Raw genomic sequence first — 12956 nt, 5'->3', positions numbered from 1 at the left:
TCAGAGTAATTTGAACATAATTGGGTATTTGATGATACTGAGGAAGTGATAAAGGTATGGCGTTGATATATTTTCAGAGTCCTTACTTTATAGATATACTAGAGGCCCGGTGCACAAAAATTTGTGCACTCAGGGGGGAAAGGGGGGTCCCTTAGCCCGGCCTGTGCCCTCTAGCAGTCTGGGACCCCTCGGGAGATAACGACCTGCTGGCTTAGGCCTGCTCCCGGGTGGCAGAGGGCAGGCCCAATCCCTAGGTGCAGCCCCTGGTCGGGCTCAGAGCAGGGCCAATCCGGGGGTTGGGGCACCGCCCCCTGTCACACTCAAGGCAGGGTTGATGGGGAGGTTGTGGCGCAACCCCCTGTCACGCACAGAGCAGGGCCAATCCGGGGGTTGGGGCACTGCCCCCTGTCACACACAGAGCAGGGCCCATCACGGGGGTTGGGGCTCCGTACCCTGACATGCACAGAGCAGGGCCCATCAGGGGGTTGGGGAGCTCCCCCCGTCACTCACAGAGTAGGTCCGATAGGGGGGTTGGGGCACTGCCCTCTATCACCCACAGAGCAGGGCCGATCAGGGGGTTGGGGTGCCGCCACTCTCACACTCAGGGCAGGGCCGATGGGGAGGTTATGGCTCTACCCCATCACATACAGAGCAGGGCCCGGGGGGGGGGGGGGGCGGTTGGGGTGCCGCACCCTGTCACACACAGAGCAGGGCCGATCAGGGGGTTTGGGCGCTGCCCCCTGTCACGCTGATCCCGGTGCTGGGAGGCATAGTACCCTTTTACTATATAGGGTAGAGGCCTGGTGCATGGGTGGGTGCCAGCTCGTTTGCCCTGAAGGGTGCCCTGGATCAGGGTGGGGGTCCCCACTGGGGTGCCTGGCCAGCCTGGGTGAGGGGCTGAGGGCTGTTTTCAGGCTGGGGGTGACTGAACTCCCAAACGCTCCTTTTTTCCTTTTTTTTTATTTTATTCTGGGCCAGCTTTAGCTTGAGGCTTGGCTCCAGCTCTTAGGCCTCTGCTCCTGAAAGTAGGTTTCTGGCCTTTGCATACAATGTTGCAAATCTGCTGGCTGAAGTCCGGTGGTATTTGTTACAATGTTTGAAACTGCAGGCTCAGAGGCCTGCAGCCGCAGGCGGGGAACGTTGGTTTCCTCCGTCACTGAGGCAAGCAAGCCTCGTGTTAGTTTCAAGCTGCCTGGCTGCCGGCCGCCATCTTGGCTGACAGTTAATTTGCATATCTCGCTGATTAGCCAATGAAAAGGGTAGCGGTCGTACGCCAATTACCATGTTTCTCTTTTATTAGTGTAGACTAGAGGCCTGGTGCACAAAATTCATGCACGGGGAGGGGGGTCCCCTTAGCCCAGCCTGCACCCACTCCAATCTAGGATCCCGGGATTGGGCCTAAACCAGGATTCGTACATCCCTCTCACAATCTGGGACTGCTGGCTCCTAACTGCTCACGTGTCTGCCTGCCTGATCGCCCTAACTGCGCGCCCCCCTCCCGCCATCGCCAGCCTGATCACCCCTAACCGCCTGTGCCTGCTGGCCTGATTGCCCCTAACTGCCCCCCCCCCTGCCAGCCTGGTCACCCCGAACTGCCCCCCTGCTGGCCTGATTGCCCCACGCAGCCTACTGTTCAGTCTTTTGGTCGCCCCATGCAGCATACTGGTAGTTACTGTTACTGTGACAGCATTCTGGACAATTTGCATATTCCACTATTATTACTATAGATATAAAGGGAATATTTATGGATGAAATTATGGTGCTTGTGACTTTCTTCTAAGTAAACCAGTTGGGTGTGAGGTCATGAATGAAACAAGACTAGCTACAAGTTAATAATTTTTAAAATTGGATGATGGGTATATGGCGTTCATTATACTATTCTATCTATATCTACACTAATAAAAGAGAAACATGGTAATTGGCGTACGACCGCTACCCTTTTCATTGGCTAATCAGCGAGATATGCAAATTAACTGTCAGCCAAGATGGCGACCGGCAGCCAGGCAGCTTGAAACTAACATGAGGCTTGCTTGCCTCAGTGACGGAGGATCGTTGGAGGAAACCAACTTTCCCCGCCTGCGGCTGTAGGCTTCTGAGCGGGCAGTTTAAGAAACATTGTAACAAATACCGCCGGACTTCAGCCAGCAGATTCGCAACATTGTAAGCAAAGGCCAGAAACCTACTTTCAGCCGCGGAGGCCTAAGAGCTGGAGCCAAGCCTCAAGCTAAAGCTTGCCCAGAATTAAAAAAGAAAAAAGAAAAAAAGGAGCAGTTGGGAACTTCAGTCACTCCCAGCCTGAAAACAGCCCTCAGCCCCTCACCCAGACTGGCCAGGCACCCCAGTGGGGACCCCCACCCTGATCCAGGACACCCTTCAGGGCAAACCAGCCGGGCCCACCCATGCACCAGGCCTCTACCCTATATAGTAAAAGGGTAATATGCCTCCCGGCACCGGGATCAGCGTGACAGGGGGCAGCGCCCAAACCCCCTGATCGCCCTGCAGCTCTGTGTGTGACAGGGGGCAGGGCCCCAACCCCCTGAGCAGCCCTGCTCTGTGCCTGATAGGGGGGAGCTCCCCAACCCCCCCCCCCACGGGCCCTGCTCTGTGTGTGATGGGGTAGAGCCATAACCTCCCCATCGGCCCTGCCCTGAGTGTGAGAGTGGCGGCACCCCAACCCCCTGATCGGCCCTGCTCTGTGGGTGATAGAGGGCGGTGCCTCAACCCCCTGATGGGCCCTGCTCTGTGTGTGATGGGGGCAGCGCCGCAACCTCCCCATCGACCCTGCCTTGAGTGTGACAGGGGGCGGCGCCGCAACCTCCCCATCGACCCTGCCTTGAGTGTGACAGGGGACGGTGCCCCACCCCCCAATTGGCCCTACCCTGAGCGTGACTGAGGGTGGCATCGCAACCTTCCAATCCGCCCTGCTCTGTGCATGACAGGGGGTGGGGCCCCAATTCCCCAATCGGCCCTGCTCTGAGCCCAACCAGGGGCTGCACCTAGGGATTGGGCCTGCCCTCTGCCACCCGGGAGCAGGCCTAAGCCCGCAGGTGGTTATCTCCCGAGGGGTCCCAGACTGTGAGAGAGCACAGGCCGGGCTGAGGGACCTCCCCTCCCCCCCCAGTGCACAAATTTTTGTGCACCGGGCCTCTAGTTTCTATATAATTTTCCATAATAAAAAATATAGGAAATAAAGCTAAAATTTGAGTTTGGATAACTGGGAGACTGGTTCAAACATGCTTTATTCTTACTGAACCATAAAGGATACCAAGGATGTTTAGGCAGGCTTTTAGGCTCCATGTCAGGGGTGGGCAACCCCTGGCACGCCAGTATCTTTTGCTGGCACGCGAAACCGTCTCTTATAATCTTCCATTTACAATTTTTTTCTTAATATCAACTTTTTTATTTTTCAGATAAATTCAGTGTAGGTGCATCTTAGATAAATAAATAATTTTACATAACAAGTTATCTTAAAGACCATAGACATGGATTGACAAGAGAGGGGAAGAGCAATTTCTATGCCTCTGCCTTAACTCTCCCTGCCTTCCTAGATCCGACCAGTGTTTTGGTTTCATCCACATACACTTGTGAATCTTTATTCTCAGTGATGAATTTTAAGTCTCGTAATAGGAGCAGCCTGACAGATGAAAGTAGTAGCTCGTGCCTATCTCTGAAGGTCACGAAATATAAATCTGATGTAAAAATCTCTGTCATCAGTGATGCAGCAGCAAAAGTCCCACTGATGATATCAAACGGAGTCATAAAGTTTTCTGTCAGACTAATAGTGTACATGTATACATTAAAAAATAAATGTATTTTTTATCATCATACACTGTGTTTTTGTCGCTCAAATGAATTTTATTATTTCTTCAAGGTTCTTCACATATGTACACCTTAAGAGATATCAAGTAGGAGTAACATGTTCTCAAAAAATTAGGGTTGGCATGCAGAAGAATTCTGAGTTAGAGATTTTGCTGGTTTTGGCACACACTCACAAAAAGGTTGCCCACCCTTGCTCTATGCTCTCACTAGATCTATACTTCTGTCAACTTCCTATGCTATAGAAAATCTTAATGAGAATGACAAAAGAAAACAAGAAATGGAAGCAAACACAAACCATCCCAGGAGTTTTTCCTCTGATTTTCCTACAGAGGTTTAATTTCAAAATAAGAAAAAAAGAACAGACATGCAATCAACCTCCCAAAGAAATTAGGGTGACAGGCAACAAAGAATAATGCTCTGCACTTTAACTTTTTAAAGATCTTTAATATACCGAATATATCACTATATCATTTGATCTTAACAATAACCTTGTCAAATGGACAGGGATAACTTCATTTCCAAGAGGAAAACAACACAAAGAAGTCACAAAACTAATTAGTAGCAAAAAACAAGTCTTCTCACCCCATTCTAGTGCTTTTTCCACTGAACAGTGACCTTCCTATTCAATTTAATTATTCAAAATCGAGAAAAGCCTGCTCAGATCTCTTTTATTATCATTAAAGTCACAAATACACAAATACCTGGTAATATGTGGGTTGGTATATATAGTTACTGACAATTTGTTATCCATGCTGTACAGCTTCCAAAAATTTACTTAGCAATTTGGACAGCTCAAAATGGTTTGAGAAACTCTTTTCTATCAAAAGCCACTGATACTCAAGAGAAAAAGAAAGACATCACGTTAAAAAGTTGTAAATATTTAGAGTGTTTGTGTACACATGTGCATGGTTTGGAAAGTAGGGTAGAGAAATAAACATACCAGCAAAGGATCTTCTTTTCCAACCTAATAAAGTGATACTTATCCAATTATTTAAACATTTCCCAATTTCAATGAAAGCATAGACTTGAAATCCTCTATGTACTATGAAAGCATATCCAACTTGTTGATTGTAAATAATCAAGTTCGAGATAACCCATATCCTGTACTTGCTCTCATCTGTGTATCCCTAGTTCACTATTATTTACTATCCAATTGCAAGCAATTATTTTGACTCACCAAACATCAGAACAGAAATAAGCCAGGCAGGTGTGATGCCTGGGCCTGCTGAAAGATGTGACACCTAGGAACCCATCTTTGAATCCAAATCTCACAGTGAACACTCAAGAATGTGCTGGGATTACCTGCTCCCATTACTTGCTCCTGGTAAAAGCTGGCAGACATATATCCAAAGTTCTTGGATGAAGGGTGTCATCAGCCTTGTAAGGACCCAAGAATCCTTATTTCCTTCTGGAAGTATGTTGTGTTGACTGCCGAGTACCTTTTACTATTGCTGAAACTTCACCCTCTTAAACCGTCAGATGACTATGAGTATAGTAGCACTGTCCTGATATGACAACCATACTACAGGCAACTATCTCCAATATTAAGTACTTCAAATCAACCTTCTCTTAGAAAGTATTACCCACTTTGGTGCTTTCCCTAGAATACGTGAAACTCAAACCAAGGCAACTTCATTGCCAATAAAATATCTAGACCACATGGCCTTATTTGTGAAGAAGGTAGAAACAGCTTAACATGCCATCATTATGAATGTTCCATGAGCCTACAAGTTCACTTGGAACACATACATCATCTTTCTAGTACTTTCTCTGTAGGATTCTTTAGAAATGGAATTTGGAATAACATCAACATTTCTGGATCACCTATTGTGTGCCATGAATTATGCTATCTACTTTATAAATCTTTCATTTAAGCCTAACAGTCCTTCGAGATATTTTAATTAATGTCTTTTCACAAATGAAGAAACCAAGACTCAGGGATGGTAAGTGATTTAACTCCAAAGTCTTAAAGTTACATGGTACAGCCAAAAAGTGAACCCAAATCAGTACAAAAATCTTTATGACCAGCTTCTTACCACTCTATTTGCTTTCCAAAGGAGTTGTACTAACCTGTAATGATACTAGAAACAAGGGTACTTCTACTTCAACTTATTTTTGTGAGAAAACTGATGGCTTTAATGCACAGCAGTGATTACCATGCCTGGAAACAAATTACTGTATTAAAACCAATGTCCATTTTCATATATCCTAATCTATCAATCAATATCAAATCTCTCTTTACTACTAGTTAGACCTTATGTAATCAGAGGAAGAGCAGAAAATGTTTTGTTCAACCTCTATAACATCTTCATATATTTCGAATATATAAGATGCTCTCCACATTTTAAAATCTATGAATAGTGATCTTTCCACAAATTTTCCTATATAGATTTATGTTAGTCTATTTGGAAGTAATGAACCTTTGAATTTTATTATAAAATGAAGAATTCCAAAGCATGCAGGCTTCAATTTACTGACAGCACTGTAACAATGGATTAAAGACTAAAGTAGAAAACATTCTTTGTAAATTTTAAGTATTATATAGCCACATTAATATGAGGAAATGAGTAAATGGTAAAAGCTATCACTTTGAGTACTTACTATGTGCCAACTACTTTATAGTACATGTGGTTTCATTTTGTACTTTACAAAAGCTTGCATGATTATTAACTCCATTTTACAAGCAAAGAATCTATGATAAGAAAAGTTCACATAACCTGCTCAAAGTAATATAGCTAGAAAGTGATAGAGCTAGAATTCAAAGCCAGGTCTGTCCAAATCCAAAACATATGCTCCTTATTGCCACCATTTACTGCCTCCTTGTTCTTATCTGGTAAACATATCCTTGTCCACAACTCTAAAACCAGTATAGAAAAACATGCTTATTTAAACCTATTATTAATTACATCCATTAATTTGTCATAGTTTCTTTGTTGCCTGTCACCCTAAAATCAGCCCTAGCTGATTTGGCTCAGTGGATAGAGTGTCAGCCTGTGGACTGAAGGGTCCCAGTTCGAGTCCAGTCAAGGGCACATGCCCTGGTTGTGAGCTTGATCCCCAGTAGGGGGCTTGCAGGAGACAGCCAATCAATGATTTTCTCTCATCATTGATGTTTCTCTCTTTCTCTCCCCCTCTCCCTTCCTCTCTGAAATCAATTTAAAAAATATTAAAATAAATTAATAAATAAAGTAAAATCATTAAAAGTGCCTAAAAAATTACCATTAGAAAAATTTGAGTAAATTTTCATAAAATCTTGAGCGGTCAAGAACAGATAATTCAGGTAGCAAAAAATTTTTGTTGCTTCCGAGTTATTGTTATTAAAAAATACACAAAACTGATGTAAACATGGTAAGCCAAAAAATCATTTTAAGCATTTAAAAAAAACTGAAATACTGTAAACCACTAGCCTAAAGACTGAACAAAAGAACTCTTTTTGCAAAATCACATTACCATCAATATTTAGTGAATGAATTATGGATATTATTATATTCTGTCTTTATCTAAAGTTTTATTATCAGCCAAACAACAGAAAAAATGTAATCATAACTTGGGCAATTTTAAACTCCTAAATGGCTATCATCTTCCATGTTTCAGTGTTTCAAATTTCTTTATAAAGTATGTCTAAAAAATAAGTAACATTCCCCAAAAATCAATTCTTCAAATATTAGAGTTTGAAGAACCTAAATCTAGAACTTTTTAATGTACAAGATGTAGTTTAAAATAACATATTCTTTCCCTTTTGTTTATCAGACACATTCATTAGATAAGTTAACAGGGCAAAATAAGAATCATTTTCTAAGATATGTCAAAGAATAGATTAAGTCTTACCTCCATTGCTAAAGCTGCTGTCTGTTGGTCATAATGATTCAGAAGATTAGGCATGAAGGTAGTATTGTAAGGCAAATCTTGGCACATCCTCAAGGTAATAGGTTCACAAGAAAACAAACTGTGCCCACCTATATGCCCCACAAACATAGTCAAGGGCCAAAGATAGAAGACAATCCAACTCATAGCCATCCTTCTTGGATCTGAATGAGATTTGGACGATCAGGCCTATGATATGTATTTTAGATCTTTGTACACCTGCAGGTCTCAGCTTGAAGAAGTACTCTTCTATATTTTACTATTAAGTTCTTCAAACAGTTAAATACTCTTTGCACTGTCAGAGGTTTGTTAGCTTGATCTCACAAAAGGCATTTGTTTTTGGTTTCACAATACAGGAAAATGATGTCATCTTGTCTCTTCTTTTCATTTTATTACATAGGGCACATTTGGCCAACATATCAAGTTGATCAACCACATTCCCAAACAACAGATTCCATCTTAGAAGAGCTATTTCTTCCTTTGACTGAAATACCTGAAAAGTATTTTTTTTTTAATGGGAGAAATTAGTCATTTCCTCTAAAAGCCTTTGATAAGCTTAATGTTGTAGGATTGAAAATCACTATACAGAAACAGTTGTATTTTTTATACTATAACAATCAATTATCAGAAAAAGAAGTAAGCAACATTTGATGAGAGATATCATACTAACCTAATAGATAAAATACATAGGTATTTCATAAAGATATAGTTTTCCTACCTTTTCATTTATGCTATAGATACACTAAAACAATCCATAAATAATACTTAAAATATAAAATATTAAATGTCAACTGTAATTGGAAAAAAGTATTTAAAGGTAAAATTTCTTCCCTTTTAATTGTTTATATAACATATGGTCTAATTTGTTTATATTGATAGCAATTTTCATTTACCACAAGCTGTAACTGACTCATTTTGAACAAATTTCATGCTATTGTCCTAAATTTTATTTAAATAGCTGTCATACTTATAATCTAAGCTACTGAATTTAAAATTTATTGTATGTGTCTTAATCATTAATAGTGTATTTTTACATTAACTGATTTGGCAGAAGGTATCCAAAGTGATGAAATATAGCCCTAGCCGATTTGGCTCAGTGGATAGACTGTCAGCCTGAGGACCAAAGGATCCCGGGTTCCATTTCTTATCAAAGGCACGTACCTTTTGGTTGCAGGCTCCTCCTTGGCCCTGGGCCTTGATCGGGGTATGCGTAGGAGCCAACCAATCGATGTGTTTCTCTCACATTGATGTCTGTCTCTGTCTTTCCCTCTCTCTGAAAGATCAATGGAAAAATATCAATGGAAAAATGGGTAAGGATTAACAACAACAATAAAAAAAAAAACACAAACAAAAAAAACAAAGATATGAAATATAAATAAAACAAAAATATATGGATTCAGCCCTGGCCAGGTGGCTCAGTTGGTAGAAGCATCCTCCTGTACACCAAAAGGCTGCAGGTTTGATTCTCACATACCTAGGTTTCGGGTTCAATTCCAAGTCGGGGTGTGTATGGGAGGCAACCAATCTATGTTTCTCTCTCACATCGATGTTTCTCTCTCCCTTCCTCCCTAAGAATCAATAAAAAAAAATCTTTGGGTTAGGACTAAAAGAAAAGATAATGGATTCAAGCTTCTTAGTAGTTGTGTGAATGGGAAACATAGCACAACTTCTCTGAACTCAGAATTTTTTTTCCTGAAAATACCACCTCTCTAATAAAGATTATATAGATAACCCATGGACACAGACAATAGGGTGGTGAAGGCCTTGGGGGGGGGGGGGGGGCGCCAAGGGGAGGAGGGCTAGAAGAGGCCAATGCGGGGGGGGGGGGGGGGTCACTTTCAACAATAAAGATTTTTTAAAAAAGAGATAAGGTATGTAAAAGTATTCTATAAATGATAAAGAAGCATCAAAGATTAGTGTGTGTTTTTTTAACCCATTGTACACCATAAGTGTCTACAGATGCAAGAGGTGGACCTTCCCCACACTCCACTCGCGTCTATAAAAAAAAAAATGTTTTCCCTAAGTGGCAGCCCTGAGCAACTTTAAAATCATTTCTCGTGAGAATTTTCAGCTGAAAATATTCAAGAACACCCAAATTATAATATATTTATTTTTATAATATTCATTGCAAATTGATTTTTTAAATTAAATTCAAAATATTGTGGCGTGTGGGGATGGTTTCCGTTTTGGACATGTGGCAGTTAACTGAATTACAGTATAGGCTACCTTTTCAACCAATATTGAATTGGCAAATAGAAGACTCTAAAAGTAGTATCAGGAAATTTTCCCAACATTGCATATCTTTTCAAATAGCACAAAAATTTAATGCCACACACAGATGCAGAAATATTTGATCACGAAATCTTTTATCACACAGCCAAGCTGCAGAGAATAGATATTATCCTTACAAAGTCAAAGCAGGAATAGGAATAATTCCCAGTTAATTTTCACCAAGTTTTAGAATCTTTGACTTGCCTCTACTTTTCTATTGGCAAAAATACTTATTTCATTTGGGGATGAGAAGGTGTAGGTGGATTGGAAGGCAGGTTTGGTAGGGAAAAAGCATATTCTAAGTTATAATACTTTCATTTGGTTTAGTGACGATTTTAAATTTGCTTTCATTGCATTTTGTTTCATATGCATGGGACATTTCTGTGTTTGTTGTAGAAAGCCTAGTTTGGGAAAACATAAAAAGATCAGGTTCAGAAATTCTCAGAGACCAAAGTTAATTAAACAACTTAAATACTAGGGCTCATGACAGCTTAAGACCTTGAGACCGAGAACTGGTTTGGTTTAAGCAGGGCATGAAACTGTCCTTTGTGCACTATCAGTTCTTGGCTCCTCTGCATCCCAACCTTTAGTTACTAGGCAGAAAAAACTACCTGTACTTGGAAAAAGTAAAGGAATGGCTGAATCTTTGCACTTTCTCCCTCTAGTATATGATGATGAGTGGTGGAAGAAAAAGGGAAAGTGTGTGGCCTCTTTAGAGTTAGTAGCACAAAAGTTATGAGCACTCCCTGCCCCAAACGCCTAATCTCTCTATATCAAAATCTCTAAATCAGAAATCTTTGTAAAAGCTTCTTGGCCTGCCATATATATTTTTTCCTCCTTCAAGCTGGCCCCAGAAATGTGAGGTCTGGCTATAGAAAACTGATATTAAACAGCCATTTATATTTAATCTTAATGACCATGCAACACAGTAATAATTATGCATATCATTAAATATGTGTCAAATAACTGCTGAAAGCTTTATTTGGTTACAGCATTAAAACATCCATATAAGATCAGTCTTTGTAGTTTGTTGCTTATGTAGCATGTTCATCTGCTTGCAACTAAAAAAAATTTAAAAGGAACATTGCTCCATGTTAAATATGCATATAATAATCTGAATTTCAAATATTTCACTGGATAAATCTATTTTTTCAAGAAGTGATGGTTTCAAATTTATGGCTCAAAGACTACCATATAAAACTTGAGGAAAAGCCTGGCTAGTGTGGCTTAATGGTTGAGCATCGGACCCATGAACGAAGAGATCCCTGGCTTGATTCCCAGTCAAGGCACATGCCTGGGTTACAGGCTTGATCCCCAGTAGGGGGCATGCAGGAGGCAGATGATTGATGTTCTTCTCTCTATCTCTCTCTAAAAATTAATGAAAACGTACTTTAAAAAAAAACTTGAGGAAGAAACTGGGCAATACCTCATTGGATCTTTAAAACTAGATGAAACATTCCCTTAACACTTTTTCCTACTCTATTTTACCTGATTTCTTATTAATTATTCCTTTTGCCTCATTTGGCAGCAAAGCTTCCCACCATCTTATAAGCTTTCTTTATATCCTACGACATCCACATTACCACATATCAAAACTTTTGTAAAATCTATTATGTTAGGGTGGGCTAGGAAAATAATCCTATATAATAAAAGCCTAATATGCAAATCGACCGAACAGGGGAACGACGGGGGTGTGGGATGGCGAGCAGGTGGTGCCAGGCCAGCCAAGGCAGGTGCCAGCGGGCAGAGGGAGGGGACAGTGACAGGCGGTGCCGGAGCTGCCCTCTGGTGGTCAGTGTGCTCCCATAGGGGGAGCACTGTTCAGCCACAAGCCAAGCTTAAGGCTGGTGCACAGTGGCAGTGGTGGGAGCCTATCCTGCCTCCACAGCAGCCCTAAGGATGTCCAACTGTAGCTTAGGCCTGCTCCCTGCAGGGAGAGGGCCTAAGCCACAGTCAGACATCCCCCGAGGGCTCCCAGACTGCGAGAGGGCGCAGGCCGAGCTGAGGGACGCCCCTCCCCGCCCAAGTGCACAAATTTTCGTGCACTGCGCCTCTAGTCTTAATATAACAAGATCGTAGTTTATGATTATTAAAATAAATAAAAAGTTGAATGCAGTGAGACAAAAAAATAATAATAGTAAAAATATTTAAAAATTGCCTGGCCAATGTTGCTCAGTGGTTGAGCGTCAACCCATGAACCAAGAGTTGATTCCCAGTCAGGGCACATGCCTGGGTTGCGGGCTCGATCTCCAGTAAAGGGTATGTAGGAGGCAGCTGATCGATGATCCTCTCTCATCAATATTTCTATCTCTCTATCTCTCTCCCTTTCTCTGTCTCTAAAAAAATCAATATAAACATGTTTTTAAAAAATTTACATGCCCCTCCAAGTCAGAGATTCTCTAATTTTAATGTGTAGCAGATTCATGGATTGCCCCCACAGGTCTAAGAAATCTGAATTTCTGTAGAATGACATATATGTGTGGGTGGCAAAAGTCATTTTTTCCAAAGGTAGGGTCATCCATAGAAAAGCCCTAAGTTGAAGTTCTATACATGCAGGTCACTGAGAAGATTCTGGACCCAAAGAGATACTATCAAAATACAGCAACCCGCCGAAACCGGTTTGGCTCAGTGGATAGAGCGTCAGCCTGCGGACTGAGGGGTCCCAGGTTCGATTCCGGTCAAGGGCATGTGCCTGGGTTGCGGGCACATCCCCAGTGGGAGATGTGCAGGAGGCGGCTGATCGATGTTTCTCTCTCATCGATGTTTCTAACTCTCTGTCTCTCTCCCTTCCTCTGTAAAAAATCAATAAAATATGTTTAAAAAAAAAAAATACAGCAACCCATTAAATAAAGGTTAACAGTTATTTTGGCATTCTTGATATTTTTTACTAAAAGGAATCTGCAGGCCTTGTGGTGTGACTCAGTGGTTGAGTGTCAACCTATGAACCAGTAGGTAATGGTTCGCTCCCAGTCAAGGCACATGTCCAAGTTGAGGGCTCAATC

At 41.7% G+C, this 12956-nt stretch overlaps 1 protein-coding gene across 3 annotated transcripts in view; it reads right to left on the bottom strand.

The window, feature by feature from the left end:
• The window catches only part of FZD3 (frizzled class receptor 3), a 106334-nt gene that overhangs the window by 88633 nt on the left and 4745 nt on the right, over positions 1–12956 (bottom strand). The window contains exons 2-3 of one of the 3 annotated variants that reach the window (XM_059697568.1): positions 8845–8956; positions 7648–8176 (exon numbers count right to left, since the gene is read on the bottom strand). In XM_059697568.1, coding sequence (XP_059553551.1) covers positions 7648–7836 — 189 coding nt within the window. In that variant the 5' untranslated portion in view covers positions 7837–8176; positions 8845–8956. Of the gene's footprint in view, positions 1–7647; positions 8177–8844; positions 8957–12956 lie in introns of those variants that run through there. The other 2 variants (XM_059697569.1, XM_059697572.1) reach the window with 2 other exon arrangements.

Source organism: Myotis daubentonii, chromosome 5 (assembly GCF_963259705.1).
Source record: "Myotis daubentonii chromosome 5, mMyoDau2.1, whole genome shotgun sequence".
Taxonomy (NCBI): domain Eukaryota; kingdom Metazoa; phylum Chordata; class Mammalia; order Chiroptera; family Vespertilionidae; genus Myotis; species Myotis daubentonii.
The sequence above is the reverse complement of the archived record's forward strand: the minus strand, read 5'-3'. Positions and strand labels throughout refer to the sequence as shown.